Raw genomic sequence first — 25,672 nt, 5'->3', positions numbered from 1 at the left:
TAAAATAAATCAAATATTTTACTAGCAACAGAATACAGAAAGTACAGAGAGTAGTTTATCCCAATTCCCAGTTTTTTACATCAGTTCCAGGGGGATAGCCAAGTTGCAGACATATACAATCAACTGACATTTATTCCAAAATGAACTTACTCCATCAAAGGAATACTTTAATTTATTTATTTAAAACATTTGTGCCTCGCCTTTCTAAAACAGGGTTTACAAGGCAAGAAATATCAAAATAGCAATTAAAATAAAGTATATTTAAAATAAACTATTCAATAAAAACAATATTAAACTATTCAATAAAAACAATATTAAACTATTCAATAAAAACAATATTAAACTATTCAATAAAAAAGGGAGGAGGGTCAATAACAGTTACTGAGGGGACAGATGAATCTCTCTGGGGAGGGAGTTCCAAAATTTTGGCACCAAAACAAGAAGGCCCTTTCTCAGTTTGCCACGCATCTAAGCCTCAGAGAGTGGAGGCATTCAAAGCAATGACAAGAGAGGTTCATATGAAAGAAGGTTATCTTTCAAGGTATACTGGCTTCAAAAGGAATATGGTTTTAGAGGTCAATATCCACATGTTGAATTGGGCCTGGAAACAAATTATGAACCAGCACAGAGGAAAGTGATATGGTCTCTACAACCCAATCCAGCCAGTCTTCTGACCACAGTTTTCTGTGCTCACTGAAGCTTCCAGACAGTATTCAAGGGCAACACACATCACAAATTGCAATAATCCAATCTATATATTACCTCCACCAACTGTTGCTTGTGAAAAGTAACCTTGGTCACTGCTTTTATCCAACAGAGGGTTTGACTCTAGCAGCAACTGCAAGCTACAACAGTGTTCTGGGAGAGGGGAGCAACCCCTTAAAAACAAGAGATAGAACAAGAGATTCCTGAGTCAAACCTTCCCACCCCCATGCACAGTGGTATACCTAGGCAAACTGGAGCCCTGGGCAAAACCTGAGTTTGATGCCCCCCCATGGACGGTCACCCTCCCCCACTGTGACCAAACAATGTTTTTTTTTTCCACCAGGTCGTTTCAAAGTCACCATCACATTATAGAACATGCCCAAACTCACAAATCTGAACACAGCAATGGGCCATGCCCACAGCAGAAATATTTTTTTGAAAACATTTTCAAAATGCTTTCAAAATGTTTTGTTACTGCTATGAAAACATTTTATGGTGTTGTATCCAGTCCCCCAAATTGGGGGAAACAGCATCACTTTCAATGTTATTTAAACTGGGGACCCCAGATTCTCCCTTTAAGGTGGATTTAAAAGGAGAATCCACCCCAAACAGCATCATTTTCAATGGTGTTTAAACTAGGGAGTCCAGATTCTTTTTAAATCCACCTTAAAGGGAGAATCTGGGGTCCCCAGTTTAAACAACATTGAAAGTGATGCTATTTTGGGGTGGATTCTCCCCCACCCTGAAACAACATCACTTTCAATGTTTAAACTGGGGACCTCAGATTCTCCCTTTAAATCCATGCCAAAGGGGGGGATTTAAAAGGAACATCTGGGGAAATTTGGTGGGTGCCTACTGTCAGGGGTAAAATTGTTAAGCTAGCAGCACCAAACTTTCAGGGTATCTTTAGGAGACTCTCCTAATGATACCACCCAAGTTTGGTGAAGTTTGGTTCCGGGGGTTCAAAGTTATGGACCCTCAAAGGTGTAGCCCCCATCTTCTATTAGCTCCCCCTTTGGGAGTCCATAGCTTTGGACTCCCTGGACCAAACTTCACAAAACCTGGATGGTATCAGTAAGAGACTCTCCTAATGATACCTTCCAGGTTTTGTGAAGTTTTGTTCAGGGGATTCAAAGTTATGGATCCTCAAAGGTGAAGCCCCCATCTCCTATTAGTTCCCATTGGAAACAATGGGAATGGGATACCCCCTTTCGGAGTCCATAACTTTGGACTCCCTGAACCAAACCTGGGTTATAGCATTAAGAGAGTCTCCAGAAACATCCCTGTAATTTTGGTGCTGGTAGCCCAAAAACTGCGCCCCCTGCAGGCCATAAACAGAAAAACACTGAAAATACAAAAAATCCCACAAACGAACCTGCATTTTTGGCACCCACCACAAGGTGGCGCCCTGGGCAACTGGCCACTTTGTCCAATGGGAGGAACGCCTCTGTGAGTTGCACCTCCATTTTGAATGGATTAAGTTTCAGAAGACTCCCAGCTATAAACTCTGAAACTTACTATCAAGGTTGGACCACACAACAGTGCTTCCCAGTCCCAGTCTCAAAAGGCAGTCCAAAAGAATACCATAATCCACCAAGAGATTCAGGAAAATTAACAAGATCACACTCCCTATCTCCTGGAGCAGGTTATCCATCAATGCGACCAAAGCTGTTTCAATTTCATAACAAGGCCTGAAAGCAGACTGGACTGGATTCAAATAATCCACTTTATTTAGGAATCCCTGCATGGAAAATCTTTTACACTATTTTTATTATTAAAACCATAGAAGGGATTTTCCTGTGCCAAATCATTCCAAGTGCCTGTGTAAAGGGATGGGAAAGATGTGGTTGTTACACATAATACTGAGAGGGATCTGAGGTTCCAGCCTCTCAGTGCGATACAGATAAACAAAACATAATAGTAACATTGACGGACAAAGAATAATAATTGTTTACTATATTTTATTACACTTACATTTGTATTCCTTATGCTGGAACCTTGACCTCCCTTATTCATTATATGTAGCAACCTTATTAACTTTAAGGCCCTTACACTCACACCTGAATAATTCCTAACAGGTCCCTCTCTGTCCCAACTCCACCTTTCCTCCCTTTCCTTTGATTGCAGTTAAAAAAACCTTCCAAATAGATACTCCATGCCATAGGATTCTGATACAGTGAACTCTGGCTCATGCAAGTTTCTGCTGGGATAAACTTGGTTAGTCTTATGGTGCCACTGGACCGCGGTTTTCTATTACAGCAAATAACGTTGTTAAAAGAGAAGATACAAAAATAACATTAAGTGAAAACTGAATGTGCAGGCAAAGTCAGACTGTGACTAAAATGATTTGGAACTGGGATCATGTGGTAGTCAGCAAACTGGCCACTGACAATATGGAAGACAAAAATGGCAAAGATTAATAGAAAATCATGTGCTCACATAAGTTATATTGCCTCTAGGCAATTCTGACAATCTAGAACGGCAGGTTCCCATAACCTGAAAATATTAAAGGTAGCATTGTAAACAATCAAATACTATTGTGTTAACCCCAAATGCATACTCAAAACCCTGAAGCTTAAAGAAGAATGTAAACATGATGAAACCAATGCAGCCTGGGATATTATACTGTACCTTGTTTCACAGAAAACAAAATCCCAGTGTTGAATTAACCTGCAGCCACTTCCAGGACCTTCTTTGTACTGAAAGGAGGCGGTAGCCATCTTAGGGGACCAGGAAAAAATGATGAAATTGGAAGGTTTGAGTTTTGAAAAAAATGATGGGTGGAAAAGAATCCCTATGTGACCCCAAACAGAATGCAGTTAAAACTGCGCCCTCTGGTGGCAATTTTGGAAAAATGGGGGTGTCTGAATTTCAAAAAACTGATTAGTGGTGGAAAATAGGGCCCACTGAGCAAAATGCAGTTAAAACCGCTGTGGCAGGCCAAGGATTCCAGAGATACAGGTAGTTTTATCTGCAGCAGCTATTTTAATCGTGGGACATTTTTCTACAGCGGATGCGCACTACTTTAACTTCTGCTGAACAATGCAGAACCGCATTTGTATCTTTATTTTCACAACCTCATTCTTTCTAAAACTTTAGGCAAATACATTTCCTCTGATCACAGCACTTCTTCCACGAAATTGGTGGCAAAGTAATTAACACAGCAATGGTGAATAAAAGTGCAGATAAACCTTTATTCTGGAACATATTTGATAGTGAAGAGCAGAAACAGAGATAGTGTGCTAACTACATCTCTAGCTGAGAGAGAGAGACTCAGACTGTGAGTGTGGAACTTCAGAGAAGAAGCAGGATATTGCCATTAGAATAGCAATATGGAGACAGACAAGGAATGATACTTAACTGGAGAGAAGGTGCTGACCTCACTATCCTATCTAATTGTTTTCTTGCTGCTCCTACAGGGTCTTCTCTTTTTTTGTAGATCAGACATTGTCTATTTCAACAGAAATATCACTCTAGCTTTTCTTGTTTGCTTTTTATGAGACAGTTGTTTGCTTTTTCACTGCACAGATTTAATGCAGTTACTTTGTAAAATTAGCCTTGCTTGTAATGTCCAGGATGCTCTATTCAAGAGAGACTTTCAACTCTTAGTGCTTGAATATCAGCCCTCTCTCTCATGGCATGTTATAAAACATGGTGGCTCAATGGAAGAGCCTCTCTTTGCATGCTAAAAGTCCCAGGTTCAAGCCTTGGCATTTCCAGGACCAGGAAGGAGGTGATGTGAAAGACCTCTACCTATGTGCTGCTGTCAGTATGGATAGACAATACTTAGCCCTGGTAGACTAGTGGTTTGATTCAGTATAAGCCAGCTTTATGTGTATGTGTAACTGAGAGAACAGGGATATATGCCTTCATCGATTATTGCTCGCTTTGCAATATCACACCTGTATAATTGACCATTCCCTACTGCTGCTCCTTCTCCTCATGAGAACTCATCATAGGACATGAGGAAGATCATCTTATTAGCTATAACTAGCTCCAGTGATCCCACTGGACTACTTTCACTTAATCAGTACAAGGGGGAAACACCACTTAAGATACAATACACTTCACTAGCAATGTCATTTAAAATCAGTACTGAGACATTTAGGCCTGAAAGGCTTAAGAATATTAGAGGGAAACAGTAATCTATTAATAAATATTACACATGACCTTTTATAATACCATATGACTGAGATTATCCTTTGCATGTACCAGTTATTAGAAAGGGGGAAATGGGACTCGAAGAATCCAACTCTGAAGCACAGTCCTGCCCTCAATGCCCATATAACCATTTCAGAGGCAAAGGAAAGACTTAGAAATGGTTTGTTGGTTCTCAGTCCTGATGCCTGCATGCTAGCCACTGAGGTGTAGTGGCTAATATCTGACCAGTATCTGGGTGACCTGGGTTCAAATCCCCAACTGGATGACCTTGAGCCGGTCACACCCTCTTAGTTCAATCTACTTCAGAGGGCTGTTGTGAGGACAAAATGGAAAAGAGGAGAGTGAAGTAAGCCATTTTTTCTCCCTGTTAAGGAGAAAAGTGGGGCATCACTAAAGTAAATAAATATTCACAAATGGGATGCTACATACAGTGGAACCTCCGTTTTCGTTGGTAATCCGTCCGAAAAGAATCAATGAAAACCGAAACCGATGAAAACCGACGCAAACTTTTCCATAGGAATCAATGTAAATCAAATTAATCCATTCTAGGCACTCCAAAAAACATACCAAAAACACATTTTTGGGTGAATAAACATAGTGTTTAATGCTGAAAACAGTAACAAACAATAACACTAGGACCAGCTTCAGAGCCAGTGGACCAATGTCGCACCAGAAAGCTGTCCAAAGAGGTCTGTTTCCATCACCTCTTTAAGATTTGTCTGAAATGGGACAAGACATTGTCATTAAGAAGTTGCAGACACGGCCTGCAACAGCTTTGTCTGGGTGATTTTTCTCCACAAACCCCTGCACCTTACTGCAAATCTATGAAAACCGAGGCAAATCAATGAAAACCGAGACAAGTTTTTCACTGAAAAAATCGATGAAAACCGAAACCGATGAAAACCGAAGGCAATGAAAACCGAGGTTCCACTGTCCCTCCAACCTAACACCCCAAAAATCACTGTGTGAAGAACTGTATATGTGTCCTTCTCTGATGCCATTTGGGAATGTCTCTAACAATATTCTAATGTTAGACTGCAAGGATCAGAGTAGGGATTCTCTCTCCTCTGCTCCTTTCTATATGTTGAGAACATTATTAATAATAAACCAGTTGTTTAAGGCCGTTAACATTTGAGGCTGAAATTCTAATTTCTTGGAGGTTATTTGAAAGTTTGCCAAATGTTCTTACTTAGGGGTTGCAGGGGAAGCTGATCTTTTAGACATGGATGCTGGAGAATCAGATCTTCTGAGAGGAGATCCCAACCCAGATGAAGTGCCAGCTGCAGTGTACCGTTTCTCTTTCTTTTTCTTCTCATTCTTAAAAAAAAAGGTACAGGTTGTTTGATCTGTGATCTGACCAAAATAATGTTTCCCTAACAGATTAATTTAGCACATAGTTTCATGAGCAAAATTATATACTTTAAATAAGACTTTTTAGGTGATGATTGCAGGTTATGATTGCAGTTTCTTTTCCCTCAAAGCTTCGCTAAACTTCATCCAACATACATTGTCTCATAGATGCAAGTACAGTATAGCAATGAAATATATTTAATAATTAAACACAGAATATCACTAAAATAGTGGTGAAGTCAAGGCCCCTTCTACACATGCAGAATAATGCACTTTCAATCCACTTTCACAATTGTTTGCAGGTGGATTTTGCTATTCAGAACAGTAAAATCCAGTTGCAAAGTGCATTGGATGGGGATTGAAATTGCATTATTCTGCGTGTGCGGAAGGGGCCCAAGTTTCTGTGACTGAAATTTACTCAGACTACACTTTTTTCTTTTTTTTACAGAAGAAGATTTTAAAAAGTAGTGACAAGGATGGAAAGTACCATATTATCAGTACTTTATATGGAAGGTACTTTCAGATTTGCTATGTAGAAACTTATTTTGAAACTGGGGGCAATTTAAAATGCTTTTTGAGCTAATATCATGGGCCTGCTGTTCACATTCCACTGAAAGCCTAAACAATCTCTTTGGATCCAGATCTAGTGTATCCAAGAGAACCAAAACAACATCAAGAGCATGAACACCGAAATAGATCCTTTTAGAATCTAGTTTGGAGGTTTTGGCCATTTCCATACAAGTTATTTGCCCCGTTTGATGCTGTTGAGAAGCTCAGTTTCTTTTCTGCTTTCCCACAGCATTGTGATACATTCATGCATATCTTAGGGTACTCTGGCTTTTCCCTGGTTATTCCCAAATGTGTTACTGCAATGTTTTGGGAAAGATCCCAGCAAGGGCTGAATGGCTGCTAAGTGGGTAAGTAAATAAATAAATAAAAATACAAAATTCAGGTTTTCATAGTCCCATTTCTTCCTACCACCACTGGGAGCTTTTTAAAATTGAAGATCATTATAACAATCTTTTCATCAGGTTCTCTGAAATACTAGCTTTCTTTTTTTCCCCCTCTAAACACTTTAGTTGAGGACATATAACTTTCCCTTAAGGGGATGCTGACTTAAAAAAAAACTTGGGCAGTTTCCGCACGGCCCATTAACGACGGCCTGGGGGCGGTAAAAACACCGCCCCCAGGCCGCCGTTCGCACAGGCGCCGCTGCTGCAAGCGCCCAGCAGCGGGCGACCTGACCGCGCTTCCCTCCTCCCCAGTGGCGGCGTCAGGTCGCCTCCTAAACAACAAACCCTTTAAAGTGGGTGTTGTTGGGGAGAAAAGCGTCTTCCCGGTGGCGCTGGTCCAAGGGTCAGAAGAGGCAGCGTGGGGCGGGGCTCTGCGACGCCCAGCGAAGGCTACCACGAGGACACCCCGTGGAGTGGGGGCGGGGCCCGAGGGGAAAGAGGCGGCTCGATGCGGAGCCGCCTCGTCGTCTGTCGCTCTTCCGCTTTGCCCTCGTTCATCGCGAGCAGGCTTATGCCCCCACGCCAGCCAGAACTCTTTGGCGTGCGTAATACATCCCGGCTTTAGTGTGCGGAAACGGCCTTGGAATCCAGGGAATTTGACTGACATACTGTTACATCATCAGAATGATATTTCATTGCCAATTAAAAAAATATTAGTGGCACTTTGGGGGGATGGGCACTGCTGAGGCAGTGAGACAGCCTGAGGCAGAGATAATATAGGGGGAATCTTGCCATGTGGAAGCTCTGTTGCTGCCACATGGTCTCAGCAGCTGCAGCAGCAACAATGGGGCAACTACACAAGCCTGTTCCTGCATGGAAAGTTATAAAAACAGTTCTAACATATTTTACAAGCAAGAACTTACACTTATTTTGAGATTTTGCTAGATTTTTACCCTGTCTTTCCTCTTCCATGGAGTTCTGAATAGTGTTCATTCTCCCATGATAGAACTTCAGTAGCGCAGTGACATTTGATCATTCTCTGGGCTCATCAGAATACAACTAGTTAAGATGTTGGGATCCACTCGGAGGGTGGTTGAGTCTCCTTCTTTGGAGGTTTGTAAACAGAGGCTGGATGGCCATCTGCCAAGAGTTCTTTGACTGTGTCTTCCTGCATTGCAAAGGGTTGGACTCGATGGCCCTTGTGGTCTCTTCAAACTTGTGATTCTATCCATAACCAGATCTTCCATTCCTTTAACCTTATCTGAATAGCAGATGTGGGGCTAAAGGGGCTCACCTGAATCTGGACTACAGCAAGAACAGATTACCTTATCCCTCTGCAATGTGTTCCTGGTGGAAATAGCCTCCACCCCCCGCCCCCCAACCTCCGCCAGAGTTTATTGGTCATTATAGGGAAAGCATATAGGGCCATGTATCTTTTACATACTGAGGTAAATATCAGCTCTAGAGGTGCAACATCATGATATAAATAACCCCACCCAACTAGAGGCTGATTTTAAAAGTGGTGAAGATCCCGTTCTGGGTCTCCCCAACATCTCATCTACTGGGATCCTTAAGAAACAGAAAGTCTCTATGTTCTGTACCTTACCTGTCTGTGACTTTCCTTTTAGTGACAACATAAAAAAAAACAGAGCAAATAAGGACTGCAAGGAGGCTTGGGAAAGAATAAAAATAGAAATTAAGTGGCTTCTAGACTTTTACATTACTTTTATGAAAGCATAATCCCTGAAAAATTAAAGATCGTCTGTCTTGCATCCTAATTTATGCATTCCACAAGATAGGAGAGTTACACAGAAATGACTGCACAGCCAAGCAATATTTTTTTCCTTTTTGTTCAGGGAAAGCAAACAGCTTAGTTGTTGTTAGTAGCAATTGTAACTACAGTAGAATATGAGAAAGTATTGTCATAATAAAAGGTGCTGACGGTAAAAGCATTGCACTAACATAAATAAAAGTCTGCCTCCAGTATTAGGCAGTTACATCAGTATTTGATGTAACTCCTGCCTACTACTGATAACTATCACTTTATTTCTGTAAGACAATATATGCAAGCAATGAGGAAAAAGTTTCACTGGTTTTGTTCTAGTACTGTGAAACTTTCTATGCTGCCTGTATCTTGGTTAATTTAGCCAGCCAGAGTACCCTCAGAGCCTATGAATTTGTTTCATGGAAACAAATTCTATTGGAGTAGTTGCGTTAATACACTGCAGAAGTATCCCGTAGCACCCTAAACACTTACTGTAGCAAACCCTAAACTTTACTGTAGCAAAAGCTTTATTGGGTGTGAGAGACCCCTTGGCCATTTGCAGCGCATAAACAGGCAACAAGATTTTTTTTTAATTCACAGAAAACAGAAAAATAAATGTGAACACTTGGTTAAAAGTCCTTGTTTATGACACCTTTATGCAAAACCAAAAGAGAAATCTATCTTAAAGTGACACAGGATTATTTTTTTGTTACATGGAAACAGTCCATGACCTAAAGTGGGAAATGCCTTTTTTCCATCTACCGGTAATTATTTTTTAACTCCATGAGGAGCTATAAAACAGAAGACAATGAGGAGAATGAAGGAATTGTGTCCTGTTAAATTTTCATGAAATGCTTAGTTAGCATGACAGGGAAACACTCCAATTTCATGTGCAACTTTTACTTGCTATAACGCAAGCTCTTTTCATTCTGAGTTAGAACATTCAGGCACAAAAAGTTAACTCCTGCACACTGATGCATGATCTCTGCTTTTATCTTGTTAGAAACCCTGGGAGAAAGCAAAGTGGGAGGTTTAAATGACAGTGTGAATCTTAAAGGCATAAAGTAAAACATAAAGGGGATAAGGTTTTCCTGCAGTGTGGCTGTGGATAGTAATACACACTTGTCCTACTGGTATATTCTCCCCAGTTCTCAAAACCTTCTGGTTTTCATTCCAGAAATACAAACTATATCACAGATAAAGTTTCCATTCAATGTAGCAATTCAGCTTTACTGATTGGAAAGTGCTGGTGAGAAAACAGATTAAAACAACAGGGTGGGGGGCGGGAGAGAGAGAGAGAGAGAGAGAGAGAGACCGACTTCTTGAGACACAGAACACTCATCCACCATAAAAATACAGACCACAGACCTTGTGCATTAGAATTTAGAAACTTCCAAACCTACCTGTGAAGCTTCAGCAGCAGATGCCCCCTTCATTGCATCAGATGTGGAAGCAGATGCTGCCTTCTTTCTCTCCAAGCTTCGGGTGGGGGAAGACTTGTAAGGAGATTTAAGAGGGCTAGCTGGTGCTACACGAGGACAGATATGGAATACTAAAGAGTTATAGAACAATAGCAAGAGCAATAGGGTACACAGACAAAAGAAGTGAAGAAAAGGGGGGAAAACAGCACATCACAATCCATTCAGATGAATTCATTGTGCCAAGTTATCTGCATTTTCACAATGACATATTGACCCAATATGCCTTTACTAAAATTATAAATGTTTTAAATATTTGAGTTCTGAAGTGCTGCTTTTATTTCAGCAGGTTTTTAAATGAGATCAGTCTTAATACAAATGTAAAACAGTGGTCTTTTGAGAAACATCAGCGGCTTAATTTCTCATTATCCCTTTGAAAGTCTCAATCGTATCCCTTGTCCACAGCAGTCCTAAAACTGACATATGATTGCTGATATAACTAACTTTACAAGTAACCTTAAATTAGAACAGTTCATTGCCTTTGTGCATCTTTATCACCACTTAGCTTGTTTAGCTATTCATAACTATGTACAAACTATTACTAAGGCTTTTGAGCAGCACTTCCTTTTTTTTAGAATTGACATACTATAAAAATAAAATTACGTTCTACCCCCCAAAAAATGGAGGCATGGTTCAGACATAAGGACCAATTATGGTTTGCCACAAAGTGAATGAATCTCAGGAACCCTTGGGCTACCACCTAATTAGTCACTTCAACTTTTTGCAACACAATGCAATTTGCCTTTATATCCACTGGCAAACTGTGTTTCTATCTGTCTCCATATGACATTGGAATCTTGGTTTTCTGGGAAAGCCAGTTCTAATGTCCTGGCAAACCACTGTTGGCTACAGACTCACAGACAAGTATTTAGCTGGCCACACATGAAGGGAGGAAGAAGTGGCTGGTGATAATGTAAGCCTGAACCCTCCCCCTCCCCCAGACTTTTCCTATCCTAATAGCGACCCAAGCTCAAGTTTCTGCAACCAATTTTTGCAATGTGTCGTACACATTCCTAAAGATATTAGGTTTACCTGAATCATTGTATTGCTCAGAAAGAATTAATGAACTTCTGCTTCTGGCTAAAGAAGCTTGTGTGGGAGTCAACAGTCGAGAAATTAAAAAGTTTTCCATTGGACTAAGGTGCATGCGATGAGCTGAAGGATGGAAGCAAATGGAAAACATTTAACTGAAAGTTGGGAAAAGCCACTTCTGAAAACATGCAAACAAATATAATGAATGACCACACAAAATGCACAAAGGAATACCAGAAATGTTTGTAAACAAGATAATTTTCTTCTCTGAAAGAGTGATTTGATACCCATTGTTTTTAAACCAAGCAGTGTAATTAACAAAATGTTTTCAAATATGAAATTTCTTTGTGATTAACCAGCAAAAAACTGCAGGCTTTCCCAAGTTCATAAATTACACATTGAATTAACAGTACAATTGTTGCTTCATGAATTAGTCCCAAAACTAATTTATATCTAAAAGTGGAATTTCTTACCATCTATTTATGAAATACTTAGACTGCATAAGAACTTTGATTATACAGTATGTATTAGATATTATCTATTTATTGTAACCATATTTATTGAATCTTTACATTGTAACTCTTGCTCTATTTTAGATTATGCAGTCATTATAGATGCAGCTAGTGTGAGGGATTTTTGCTGTCACATATTTATATTTATTGGTTTTGCATCTTGATTGTAATAAATGGTTGCTCATTTTTGCTTTAAGGAGTAGTCTTTAGTATAGTGCTTTGTTGTCAGTTTTGAGATTGCATTTCTCACTATCTGTAGATATTACACTTCATGAATTAGGACACTAAACACTATGAAAAGTGCTTTCTGAATCTCATAAACTTATACCCACAGATTTTTATATGGCATTCTCCATCTCTTGTATGTAAACTCAACGTTGGTTTCTAAATGAATTGTATATTTGTATACTACCCCTTTCTGTATTCACATTTGATCAGCCTTCAGATAATTCTAATAATTCATTAGGCTGATTCTTAAGCTGCTACTTAGAGGCAACAGCTGAAATCAATCAAGTGCCAGAACAGGATCTGAGGAGCAGAGTAGTCTTGCATCAACAGCAGACCAACTCCAAGGCATAATGCAAAAAGTTATCCTAATCTTTTAGCTGTGAGATACATTCCTTCCCCTCTGTTTGCATTCCCAGGTCACAGAAACTGTGGGAGGCCTAAGCAAAATACACTGGCACAGTCTGCAGTGTTGGTGGTGATGATCCGCTGGCGGGCAGGAGAGCACCAGCAGGCTCTGCAAACACTGTCAGAATCAGAACAGGAGTTTACATTTTATGGCGAAAAGCCATCCCCTGAATACCTGTAGCCAAAAAAGCAGTCTAGGTTCCAAAACATAATTAAATGGAAGGAAATACATTCCACAGCAATCAGAGCAACATGTACTGAAGGAGCATTAAAACCCTCTAGAACTCAAGCTTTAAATGAAAACAATTTTTCATTTCAGGTTTGCAGCTTCCTTATAAAAGAAAGCTCCCTTATCGACAGTACTAAGAGAACAGAACTATTTTTTCAATAATTATCTACTGTTGTAATATATCAGCATTCATTCATTCCTGTGGGTTACTGCTGTCATGGACTAGATGGCCTACATCCAATAAATAGTTCCCTCAATTTAACCCATGCCAGCATAGGAGTGAACATTCTGCAAAATCAAGAGGTAGTAGAATGTCCAAAAGGGATTCCTAAGCCTACCTCTTTTTCCTAACCTGAAACAGCCCAAGGAGTTGCTATCGGCTCTGTTGGAAAAACGTGCTGTCCAGTGGCTTGGGGCCATTTCAAGTTAGGAGAAAAGCACAAGGAGATGTAAAAGTCCCATCTCCCTACAATCTCAATATGAATCATACTCATGAATGCTGGCAAGTTAAGTTCCAAGCATGGAACTCCCTGAATTGGCAGGACTCACTTCACAGACAAGGTCTTCATTTGCCCTGTTAGCTCCATACTGAAGATGTGAAGCTCCAGCTGAAAAGCAGTAGTTTGCTTAAAACTGCTCACCAGCAGAGATTACATTTGAATCAAGGAATTTCTGGTTCTCAGCTCTTAGCCACTGTGCTACACTACTCTGATCAGTTCATAAACTGAGTGTGTAATCTTACCCTTCTACACTTTGTTCTACTCCAACAAAAAAAAATGATTTCGTGAATTGAGCTGAGTTGCCTGTTCTGAATTTATTCCCAAGTGGCCTAGAGTCTCCAAGATGTCAGCACTGTTCCAAACTATAAACTATAAAGTTATATATTGGAAGTAAACAAGACACTTCGATACTTTTAAAAGCATACAAATATGTAGAATGTAATCCTTAAAGTCACTGAAATAATTGTGCTTTGAGGTAGTCTCCAGGCTGTTAATGATACTTCTACGTACAACATTCTTCTCAGCAGAGAAATACCTTGTTTAGGCTAAAATAACTTTAACTGTATTCTACTGCCATAGAAGGATTAACAGAGGAAAGCAGTGGGAAGGTGAGAGAGAGAAAGAAATGCATTTTTAAAACGGAAGTAAAGATTATTTCTGATGTCACACAATGAGAAGCACATTCACTTGCCTCTGTCAGGGGAATAGGTTATTGTTGCTGTGGAGGAGGAGAGACGCTTATTGATAGGGGACTCCATTTGCTTTGGCAGATTCATTGTAGAAGCTGAAAGTTTGTCACATGCTGCAGAGAGACGCATTGAATACATTTTTATTCATCCCACAGTGCTTGAATGCTCCCAGACCTAACCTTTCATTGTGTTACTAGGGTCCTTTGGATTAGATCAAAACTGAGGGCTGGAGACGTCTCTCAGTCCTACAACATTGGCTGTAAATAAGGTAACTAAATAAAAAGAATGGTCTTTGGGCTGCCCACTGTTCAATCTGGCCAGCAGGCTTTACTCCCACTGCAATATTGTCCACTGGTAAATAATTCACTTTTTCCTAGAATAAATAGCAGGCATTAATATGGCACAATACATGATATATACTAAGGGGGATAAACCAACTTTGGAACTGCTAATCCCAGTGCCTAGAGAATTTCAGCCCATCAAATTCCGTGACTGACACTGAAAACTAGGCCAACCTTTACACTAGATAGGGTTTTATTTTTTAAAAGATTTGCAGTAATGTACCACAATGGTGGCATACTATATGCAGGTAACAGTGTGACAGAGAATGTTGAGAACTGTTTTATGTATGCATGTACATATATGATACAATAACTTTGTTGATGCATATAAGGGCATTTTTCAAGGGAGCATTTACAAATGTTTTGAATGGATAATAATAAATCACGTAAATGGATTCTGGCAGATTGTAGATAAGCAACAGCATCCTGTGTTGGCAGATGTTTGTAATCATTAAGTATTTGGTATCTAAATTATTTATTTATACATGTAATGTCTAAACAGGAGTGTGGAAATACCAAGTTTTATTGTCTAACAGGTTTTTACAATTTCTAATCCCTCTTATCTAATAAAAGATTAGATTCCTTCAGCAGGCTAAATCACCTCCAAGACTCCAATCCACAATGTTCTTACTTTGGAGTAATACTGGCAAAGGTTCTAACTCCAAAATGAATCTACTACAAATAAGTAATGAATTATTAGGTGAAAGGTTGATGATTCGTGAAGAAAAATAATTATTAAAGAATTAATCCTAAATGTTTATGTTGTATAATTGAAATGTTTTAAACTAATTTGTGCCCACATACATTTTTCCCTGCAAAAGCAACACAAAAAGGCACAAAACAACATATGACACAGATATGTGTCCCCCACTTGGACAAAGGTGAACTTGAGGACTAAAGAGATTGGGGAATACACTGGAAATATCACTATGATGTTGGAATGTCAAGCATGCATTGTTTCAGTACAGAAAAAAGCAAGATACACAGCACAGTGACTGCACATTTACAATCCACCAAGCCTCCTGCAGCCCAGTCTCCATTCCTTTCAATAGGATTTGGTGCACCACCTTTAAGTGGAGAAGGGGCAGCAGAAGCAGCACTTGGAAGGAACTGTGCCTTGAACTCCCAATCAGAATGCCATCAGGGGTTCGAACAGAAATAGCACGGAACACAATAGTTAGGGGGTGGACATAAAAATGGTGCATGTGTTAAAATGATGTGCACAGTTATAATCACGACATTATGGCACCGTGAGTCACTCAAATACCATTGGAGGGCTCAGCAGCAGCAGATGAAGCCACAGAGTCTGGAAGAAGGATGTTGACAGCTAAACCTAGAGGGGGTGGGGTATTTTCTGATTCACCTATACAACAGAAAAGAAATCAGAGCGAAGAGAAGTGAAGGATTACTGAACAAGGCATTCAGTGCACTAAAATCCCCCAAATACTCAAGGAATTTTAAATAGATTATTCCTGGAAGAGTTAAAAGATTTCTTTTTCATGATGCAAATGAATATGTTGCATCATTCTGAAACTCACACTATCTTTAATAGGAATGGCAAGACTTGAGACAGCTGTATTATCAATAGAAAAAATATGTTTTTTTCTAAGCATGACCTATTGAAGAAAGCTGGTGAATTTAAACAAACCTGAATGATGTCTGAAACACAAAAGCTAGTATGTGGTTGGTGGTAAAGTAACTTGCTTTGAAATAAATAAACAAACAAAAAAGGAGCAGAAACCAAAAGAAGAGGGAGAAAAATTTGCTTTCCCCTGTAAATACTGCAGAATCATTGAGAAGTCTCCTGTGATTTCAAGAGTGCCTGAGACAAAAATAGATTATCTTCTGCAAAGTCATACAGTGCACAGACCTGTTTGTGAGACTATTCAGTGCAGTAGTTCATTTCAAGCTGTTATGCCTCATATATTTATCTGCGTGCACAAACTTTGGCGATGGCTTGTTTCCAAGACGATACCAGTGCATGAAATTTGCTATGCAACAACAACACCTTTAACTATTCACCTCCCAATAGCCTCCCATTCACATCCTAGATTCTATCAGGGTTTTTACCCAGCTTCCCCCCCTCTCCCACATACACACATTTGCAATTTGGAATCTGCAATGCACCCAAACTCGTTTCGCTCACCATCTCTTTCGCCTGTGCCTGCGGCCAGCGCTCCTCCCCACGACCATCTCTTCTGTTTCTGCTCTAGCTGCTGACTGCGCTCCAGAGATCTCCGCATCATTGCTTCTAGTCGTTCCTAGGTGATAAATATAAAATGAAATGTAAACCTGGTGTTTTCAAGCCCCTGCCATAGCAATCGAATGTTTATCCTGACCGTACATACACATACAGTGGTTAAAAGCTTACTGTACTGACACAGTTGAAAGAAAACAAGCAAAGGAGGCATTGCTGTATCTACTCACTTCCCAATATCTGTATCCTTTGTCCGCAGTCACTACTGAGGTCAATTCAGAGGCTGAAGTTACAAGCACAAGTTACATCACCCCTAAGCATCTGCTCCTACCGGCAAGGCTGCTGCTGTGGCTCTGTCTGGGCTTAATTTGTTTAAGAATAATGCATGGCAAGCATTAACTCTGTCATCTCAGCAGCACTCAGTTTCCTCCTTCAGTGGCAGAGCTCAGCTGCTGCAATGATTCCTCCCCAATCACGCACACGTCTCTTTAAAGGTTAAATGTGCAATCAACAATTTAAATATCCCACCTCCCAATGAAAAAATTCTTATAAAATAACACAGATTCATACTTGTTATTGCCATTATTCTTGCTAACAAGACACCCATCAAGCTGGGATGGAAACCCATTCCATGATGGGGGATGGAAAGGTTCAGTCATTTCTCCAATCCTATTCTTCCACCATCATTTCCCTTCTCTACCTCTAACACTGCCCGCTCTCAAAGCTATGCTGTTCTTGCTCCTTCCCTCAAACATTTAACCCAAGTCACAACTGGCTTTCATATAGATCAGATTGTTCGTTCTTTTAAAATTATTATTATTGGCTGTAACCACCAAGCTCACAAGGTAGTCTGAAGGCAAGTGGAAACCTCTTACAATGGCATCTCTCACAGGATATGTGAAAAAGTAGCATAATCTCATGTTGCTTTGAGATGGGATAAAAAATCCTTACAACAAACAACATGTCGTTAATTAATTCCACACAATCTAAATAAAATATGATTTTTATATTTGAGATGGTACAGCCTTATAGGTTGCACTTGAGGGACCACTTGTTTGAAAACAATAAGAAATGTGAAGCAAACACATCACAAAAAAGACTTCTAGCCCAACTTTGTGTCTGACATGTTAGCTGTCTACGTGAACAGCAATGTTAAGATGGGATGCTTTGTAAGAAATTACCTGACTTATACCCTCACCAGCCATCAATATGTAATAAGGATACACTGAACGAAATCAGTTACTAAAATACTTCCTGTCTCCCTCCCATAATAAGAATTCAGCTAGAACTGTAAGGAAGCTGCCCTTGGCTAAGCTCATGAAAGAGCATGATCAGACAGAGCACAGCAGACTTTCAACTATAAGATAGCCACTTAGGACTTCATAGGTCAACTTCAACAAACAAAATTACATTTGGAAAGCTACACATTTGCGAACAGTCTCAATTCAATCTGAATGGATTGCTCAGAGAAGTCCCAGCAGACCACAGAAGTAAACTTTTAACATCAGTAAGAGTTTGCACTTCCAATGTCATTTCTGCACGGTCCAAATATCCTGGGTTGAGCAAGGGAAATATTCCAGTTTGACCAAGAGGTTCACACGGTTCCCGGACCTAAAGCAGGTTTGTCCTGCAATATTTCCCTCATCCCGGGATTTTAATCGCCAATTTGGTGATTCTTTTCAAAAATCCAGTGTTGAACCCACTACAGTGCAAACGTCATTGGAGCAGAACCAGTTTACTTTTCCCGCCCAGCTGCCCCCCCGATCTCTCCACATGACATGTCAGTTTTCAACTCTGCCGAGCCACCACCAACCATTGCAACCCACCCTTCCCGAAACATTCCCCCAAATCCATTTTCTGTTCATGGTATTGACCGGGTGCTATTTCGCCTAGTTTAATCAGGAGTGGAGTCCCAAAATGTCCCCATTTTATTTTCTGTACATGTACCGGTTGCTCTGAGCACATATCTAGGGAGATGTGAACTTTGGGCCAAATGTTAGTGGGCATATCACAGATTGCAGGGAAGTCTCTAGTTTTCCACAAAAATATGAGAACATGAGTGGGAATGTGATATGATGCTGTGCCCCACTGTTTTTTGCTGCTGCTTGCCATGTTGAGGCCTGTGCTGGGCCCTATCCAGAACTGGAAAAGGGGGGATTCATTTTCCCCTACTCACTGTGGGTTGACCAACCAGTTTGAGTTCAGTGTTAAGGAGAGGTCAGGAGCCCAAAAACAAAAGCCAATCAGAACGCAGGTCACCGGGGATGTTTGCGCATGTGCGGATACACTTGTGGTGTAAATATAAAAGACCCAGGCTTGTGTGAAACAAACTGGAGTATTTCCTCCTGCTCTTCACTCGATTCCTTCACAGAAATGGGCAGCCATGCAAAGGGAGAAACCAGGATAAAATAGACCTTGATTGTAAGACACCGATTGTAACCTAGTATAACTGTGCTGTGCAGAAACGGCCCAAGAGTCTGAGCCTTCTTTCTAAGAAGCTGATGAAAAATGCTCAGCCGATGTCATGGATCTGAAAACAACAAATATCAATATGGGCAGAATCAGCTCAAATCTATTAAACTTATTCTGCTACCCTGGTGTCAAAAGAACAAAGCCCATGAATTATAGGTATAGACACTGTGCCAAGTTATAGAATGAATGCTCATCGTTACCTCAACCTGTTCCAGCCTTGCCCAAATTAATCTAGTGCATAACCCGCTGAAGGGAAGGCTTTTTTGGCGGGAAGAGGGAAACACAAGGAGGGCAGGGACCACAGACACAGAGTTACAAGGAAAAAACTTTTTTGAGCCTGTTGGCATATTTGGAATTCTGACAACACACTGTAGGCACAGCAACAAAATGGCTGCCATAGGAGGCAGAGTCAGACACAAAATGAGTGCTGTAGCTTAACTTCAGTAACTCAGAACAGATCCTTGTGCTGTGGTGGCCACTACTGTTAATGCAACTTTGTTAAAAATCTGCACAGCCAATGAAATCTCCAATAGTCAACAAAGGCCTTGCTGGACAAAAGTCCTATCTGGCTCTTCCCACTTCCTAAAAACACTTGGTGGTCATGAACAAAGGTATCAGTGGGCACCATGGTGTTGGGGACCCTGATCTAATGAGTCTGTGGCAAAAGCAAGATTCAGATTGGAAGTGTCTTGGCTTGTAGCTCAGTTTCTTAGCTGTGATGCTACACAGCATTCAATTAAATCATAGCTGTTAGACAAGGAAGACAGAAGGGAATACAGACACCAAGTTATAACTGGTATTTCATATATTTAAAATTATCGCTACACAGCTCATACTACAGGGAAGGCCCTACAGCTCGATGGTAGAGAACGTGCCTTGCAGAATGAAGACCCAAGGTTAATTTGTGACATCTTCAGTTAAAAGGAATAGTTTTCTGCCTGAGTTCCTAAAACCACTGCTAATCAGAGTGAAAAATACTGGATTAGATTGGAGGTGGTACAAAGAAGTTTCATATTTTCACATCTACTTTTCTGAAACTGGTGCCACAACTTGTGTAAACATTAGACTGTGTCTGTTATGTACCTTCAAGTCACTGCTGACTTATAGCAACCCTAAGAATGAATTACCTCCAAAATGTCCAGTCATTTACTGCCCTGCTTAGGTCTTGCAAACTGGCAAACTGAAAGTCATAATTTCCTTTGAGTCGATCCATGTTGGGTCTCCCCCTTCTCCTGATGCCTTTTACTTTTCCTAGCATTATTGTCTTTTCCAGTGAGTGTTGTCTTCTCACAATCTCTCACCCAACATTACAGTATGTAAACTATTACATTGCCTACCTCCTCTTCTCTAAGCTTCCGTCTTCTCTTTTCTTCAACTGCTGCCCGCTTTTGCTCCTCCCGCTGCCTCTGCTCTTCCATCTTCCTCCATCGTTCTTCTATTTGCTTTTCATACTGAAGCTTTGCTCTCCTTTCCTTTTCTAAGATTTGCTGCTCTCTGGCAGCTTCAACAAAAAGAACACATTCTGTAAACTCAATATAAAATATTTTCCTTTTACATAAAAACACAAAAAATGGCATATACACAAGACAAATATCTTGTTGATCAACACTGTGTTATTTATTTATGTATTTGTTTGTTTATAGTTTGATTTCTAGGTCACCCTTGACAGGGTCAGGACAGCTTACAACAATAAATTAAAGGATTAAAATATACAACTATGCATTATAAGGTGCCAGAAAACCTCTCACTGAAGGGAATGAATTGAAGAAAGGGTAGAAGAGAAGGGGAAAAGGAAAAGAAAGAGGAAGGGGAAAGGGGAGTAGAGAGGCCAATTATGACGGAATGCCCTTGGAACAGCTCTGTCTTAATGGCCCTGTGGAACTGCAATAGATCCTGCACCGCCCAGATCTCATTTGACAGAGGGTTCCATGAGGACAGAGCCAGGGTCAAAAAAGGCTCTGGCCCTGGCTGAAGACAGCTGGATATCTTTCAGGCCAGGGATCACCAACAAATAGTTATGCACAGAGAAAAGTGCTCTCTTGCGGGTGTACTTGTACAGGTGGTGTTGCAGATACAAAGATCCCAGATTGCTCAGGGCTTTCAAAGATAATCCCAAACCTTGAACCTAACTCAATTTCTCCACTGGTAACCAATGCAGCTGGCAGAACACTGCATGGATGTGCTCTCTCCATGGCATTCCAGTAGGGAGCCATGCAGCTGCATTCTAAACCAGTTGGAGTTTCCAGGTCAGTCCCAAAGGCAGCCCAGCATGGAGCAAGTTACAATTGTCTAATCTAGAGGTAACTATTGCATGGATCACTGTAGCTAGGTCATGGCACGACAAGTAGGGCGCCAGTAACCTTGCCTGGCATAGGTGATAAAATGCCAGCCTGGCCACATTTGTGACTTGATCCTCCATAGATAAGAAGGCACCCAGGCTGAAAGTTGGTGAAGATGTTAGCTGCACCAAGTCTATCCCATCCAGACACAGGACCTCCATCTTCTATGGATTTAGGTCTTCTTCAACCACCACCACAGCTTCCAGACAAACGGCCCAAAATCTGGGGCAACTGAAATGTTCTTACTCTATTAGCCATGTTAAGTTTGAAGAGATAAGGTGAAGGGAAATATTTTAAATTAATAAACAAAAAAATCTTGGTTCACACACAAACAGCAAAGCAACAGACCAATGGGTGAAAAGCTCATCTTTCTGATATGTTTACCAGAAAATTCTATCCAAACTGAGTTTAGACAGGGAGTACAAATAATGCTGTTTTGGGATATATAATATGCTGCGTGGAGAAGTCTCCAGTGCTTCCAAGAGGCCATATTAGCTGATCCAGGAAGCAATGAGTGGGTAACAACACATTTTACTTGTTTCCTTTCTATCTCTGCCCCAGGTCCTGTCAACCAGCAATGGTAATTTCATGGCCAGAAATGAATGTCTAGGGATGCAGGGGCCTATCTGGAATTGGGGCCATTTCATATGTTGTTTTCTGAAGCTGAAAAAAAACCTCCTAGCAAACCCCCGAAAAGCATTATGCTAGATTGAGAACAACTTGCTGGTGATCCCTGGCCCTAGAAGCATCCAGCTGTCCTCAACCAGGGCCAGAGCTTCCTTGGTTCTGGCCCCGGCCTGGTGAAATGCTTTGTCAATGAAGACACATGCCCTGTTGGATCTTGGTCAATTTCACAGGGCTTGCTAGCAATAGATATTCCACCAGGCTTATGGTTGAGGCAGTGATGGTTACATTACTGCTGGCCCTCTATCCCACATGCAACATTCCTTTTAAGTTGCACGCATGCATAGCCACTGTTTGGTGCCATACAGATAAGGGGCTGCCCGGCAGAAGGAGCTCCCTCGAGTGGCTTAGTTCCATGCAGTGTTTTGGAACTTCTGAACGGCACAAGGAAAGGATTAGGAGTAAGTTGCCCACATGTAATGCTGGAGATCCATGTTCCCAGATGTATAATTCATCTGCAAAAATGTTTGAGGCAGTGATGGTTACATTGCTGCTGGCCTCCCTATCTCACACATATGCTGGAGATCCATGTTCAAATTCCCAGATGTATCATTCATCTGTGAAAAGCAATACATGGACTTATGTTGTAGAAGAAGAGTTTGGATTTATATTCCATCTTTATTTCCTGTAAGGAGACTCAAACAGGCTTACAAACTCCTTTCCCTTCCTCTCCCCACAACAGATAACTTTGTGGGGTAGGTGGGCCTGAGAGAGTTCTGAAGAACTGTGACCAGTCCAAGGTCACTCAGCAGGTTTTGTGTGTAGGAGGAGCAGGGAAACAAATCCAGCTCAATAAACAAAAGTGCTAGCAGCAGTAAAAAAAACTGAATAATTAGCAAGGCTCAATATACCAAAGTGATAACATTTAATAATGTGAAAATGTGAAAAATATTACATCAAAATATGAAAATATCATTCATTCACACACCACATTCATACCTACAAGCTCTCATAAAGTTGATACCTCTCTTACAGCAATTAGATAAACATAGCATATATATAACACAAGATAATGCATTATCCAGTTCTCCTGGAATCTCCTGGAATCCCCTGGAGATCTTGCCAAAATTGCCAGAGATCTTCAATTATTGTCCCAGTATCCTCAGTTAAGAGACTGATTATATTATAGATCCAAAACAGTGATCAATTGTCGCTGGTCAGCAACAATGTTCTCAAGTGGGTAGGCAAATAGCTGGAGCAAGCAATGAAATTAGAGTCATTTCACCATTGGTTATGCTGTAACAGGCGGCTCATCAAGTAGACTTGGCAATAATTATTCCATTCAAAGAAATTCCATATGTGCACAAATTGGCATAAATATGAATGTGGTCCGTGGTTAGACTCTACGCTTTCAAAGAAATTCTCCCCTTCCTCAGACAGTCAATTCAAATTGTTGATGGAGATTCTGAATCTAATTATTCAAACAAATCTAGTTCACCAGAAGAGTCTGCTGCTCAGGTAGAGAAGTGGGGAATTAAACCCAGTTCACCTGCTCTTAACCACTATACTACACTAGCTCTCAGGTATGGGCTAGAGCAGTGATGGTGAACCTTTTCGAGACCGAGTGCCCAAACTACAACTCAAAACCAACTTATTTATGGCAAAGTGCCAATACGGCAATTTAACCTGAATACTGAGGTTTTACAGGTTCTGGTGGGTTTTCCGGGCTGTGTGGCCGTGGTCTGGTGGATCTTGTTCCTAATGTTTCACCTGCATCTGTGGCTGGCATCTTCAGAGGTGTATCACAGAGGGAAGTCTGTTACACACTGTGATACACTCTGTGACTTCCCTTTGTGATACACCTCTGAAGATGCCAGACACAGATGCAGGCCATGGACCCTGTGATCCATGGGCAGAGAAAGCTTGGTGGGGGTGGGGGTGGATGGATCAAAGGAACTGGAGCACCACTCTCTCTCTGAGAGGTAGCTCTGTGACTTCCTCTCAGAGAGAGGACCGCCAACCTCTGCATTTGTTTGGGATTTCTTTATGCCGAGAAAGGGTCCCTTTCTTGGCTTAAAAAAAATGCCCAGGCTGGAGTGTTGGAGGCCACCGAGTGTTGGCAGCCACCTTCTCCCTTGGGCAGAGGGGGTTGCCTGCTCAGCGCTGCCAGCTCCTGCACCACAAGAGCAGGCGACCCCGAGCAGGTCGCCACCGCCGTCTCTCCTTCTGCCCAAGGGAGAAGGCAGCCACCTTCTCTCTGGGACAGAGGGGGTTGCCTGCTCGGCGCCGCAGTCTCCTGCACCACGAGAGCAGGTGGCCCCGAGCAGGTCGCCACTGCCATTCCCCCTCTGCTCCAGGGAGAAGGTGGCTGCCTTCTCCCTCGGGCAGAGGGGGAATGGCGGCAGCGACCTGCTTGTGGGAGGGGGAGATTCAGGCACTCGCGTGCCTGGCGAGAGGCCTCTGCGTGTCACCTGTGGCACACGTGCCATAGGTTCGCTATCACGGGGCTAGAGCCATCTTGCTGGGGAAACAAAGGTTAGCCTTTCCCCTGTAGCACTTCTATGATCAGAAATGCCCCTCACAGACTTCTTTATGATGTGGGTAAGAAAAGAAGATATGGGTGGGGGGAAAAAAAACTTCCAGAGTTTGGCCCCAATCCACTGCCACTTTAGGCAATGGAGTCAGAAGAGGAGCTTCTCCAGAGAAGATTGCCCTTGCACCTCTTTTGAGACAAAATTACTTACCAAGATACTTCTCCCTTTCTTCTCTTCTTTCCCTGGCTAGTCTTTGCCTTTCATCTGTTTTCAGAAATCCATCCACAGCTAGTATCAAAGAGAGAGAAAATCATTAGCAGCAAACCATAGTAAATAACTAAAAGCTACTTTTCTAGTTTATTTTTTATTTTTTGGGAAGGCTTCCAACTGTCACAGTCTTATTGCAACCTTCATGAACTCTTCTTAATAAGTACAATCTCTTCACCCAATCAAAGCCTCCCAATGTTCCAGCTGTAGGTTGATTTCACTTGTTTTGTTTAAAATTCATTCTAGGACAGACCCCCATAGAGTGCATCACAATAGTCCACTCATCAGTACTCTGGATTGGATCCTGTGCCTTATTGCACTCATTCAAGCAGCATTTCTACTTCACTGATTTACTTCTATGTTACTCCAGAGGATCCACTAACAATTCTGAAACACTTTCCGACTGAGAATGTACATTAAATTGAAAACTCAACTTTGTGGGACCACAACAAGAAACTGCTCTTTATTATATCTATGCAATCAATCAAAAATATCAGAACTATCGGAAGTAAGCATTCTAAGAAGAGTGCATAATATCAATATGGATGAATCATTAATTCATCAACATATATTGATGTATTTTTCCAACATATCATGAATCCGCTAGGTGACATATCACCAGAAGTGAACACTTCATCATTGTCTTAATTAAATTTAGTGATGTAGCTTATCTATGCAGGTTTCTTTAGCAAAACTGATTACAGAATAATAAGCAGTTCTACTAACACCCACTTCAAAAAAGAAAAAGAGACAGCCAGACTGTATATTGTGACGAATATTGATACGTATCTGTGATGACTGTAAGGAAAAGTATAATTTTAAACGGCAGTTCTGCCTAAGAAAAGCATTGTTTACCCTCAGAGTGTAGCACAGGAAGCCTAGGAACAGAAG

The 25,672-nt window shown here is 41.0% G+C and overlaps 1 protein-coding gene across 13 annotated transcripts in view; it reads right to left on the bottom strand.

The window, feature by feature from the left end:
• The window catches only part of MAP7D2 (MAP7 domain containing 2), a 42,360-nt gene extending 17,555 nt beyond the window's left edge, over positions 1–24,805 (bottom strand). The window contains exons 1-8 of one of the 13 annotated variants that reach the window (XM_048493125.1): positions 24,725–24,805; positions 20,355–20,518; positions 16,495–16,609; positions 15,616–15,711; positions 14,010–14,120; positions 11,445–11,567; positions 10,338–10,486; positions 6,056–6,183 (exon numbers count right to left, since the gene is read on the bottom strand). In XM_048493125.1, the coding sequence (XP_048349082.1) occupies positions 6,056–6,183; positions 10,338–10,486; positions 11,445–11,567; positions 14,010–14,120; positions 15,616–15,711; positions 16,495–16,609; positions 20,355–20,435 (803 nt within the window). In that variant the 5' untranslated portion in view covers positions 20,436–20,518; positions 24,725–24,805. Of the gene's footprint in view, positions 1–6,055; positions 6,184–10,337; positions 10,487–11,444; positions 11,568–14,009; positions 14,121–15,615; positions 15,712–16,494; positions 16,610–16,775; positions 16,975–20,354; positions 20,519–24,724 lie in introns of those variants that run through there. The other 12 variants (XM_048493126.1, XM_048493131.1, XM_048493132.1 and 9 more) reach the window with 12 other exon arrangements.
• Between the last annotated feature and the right edge of the window lie 867 nt (positions 24,806–25,672).

This window comes from Sphaerodactylus townsendi, linkage group LG04 (assembly GCF_021028975.2).
Source record: "Sphaerodactylus townsendi isolate TG3544 linkage group LG04, MPM_Stown_v2.3, whole genome shotgun sequence".
Taxonomy (NCBI): domain Eukaryota; kingdom Metazoa; phylum Chordata; class Lepidosauria; order Squamata; family Sphaerodactylidae; genus Sphaerodactylus; species Sphaerodactylus townsendi.
This window is presented reverse-complemented; position numbering and strand designations above follow the sequence as displayed.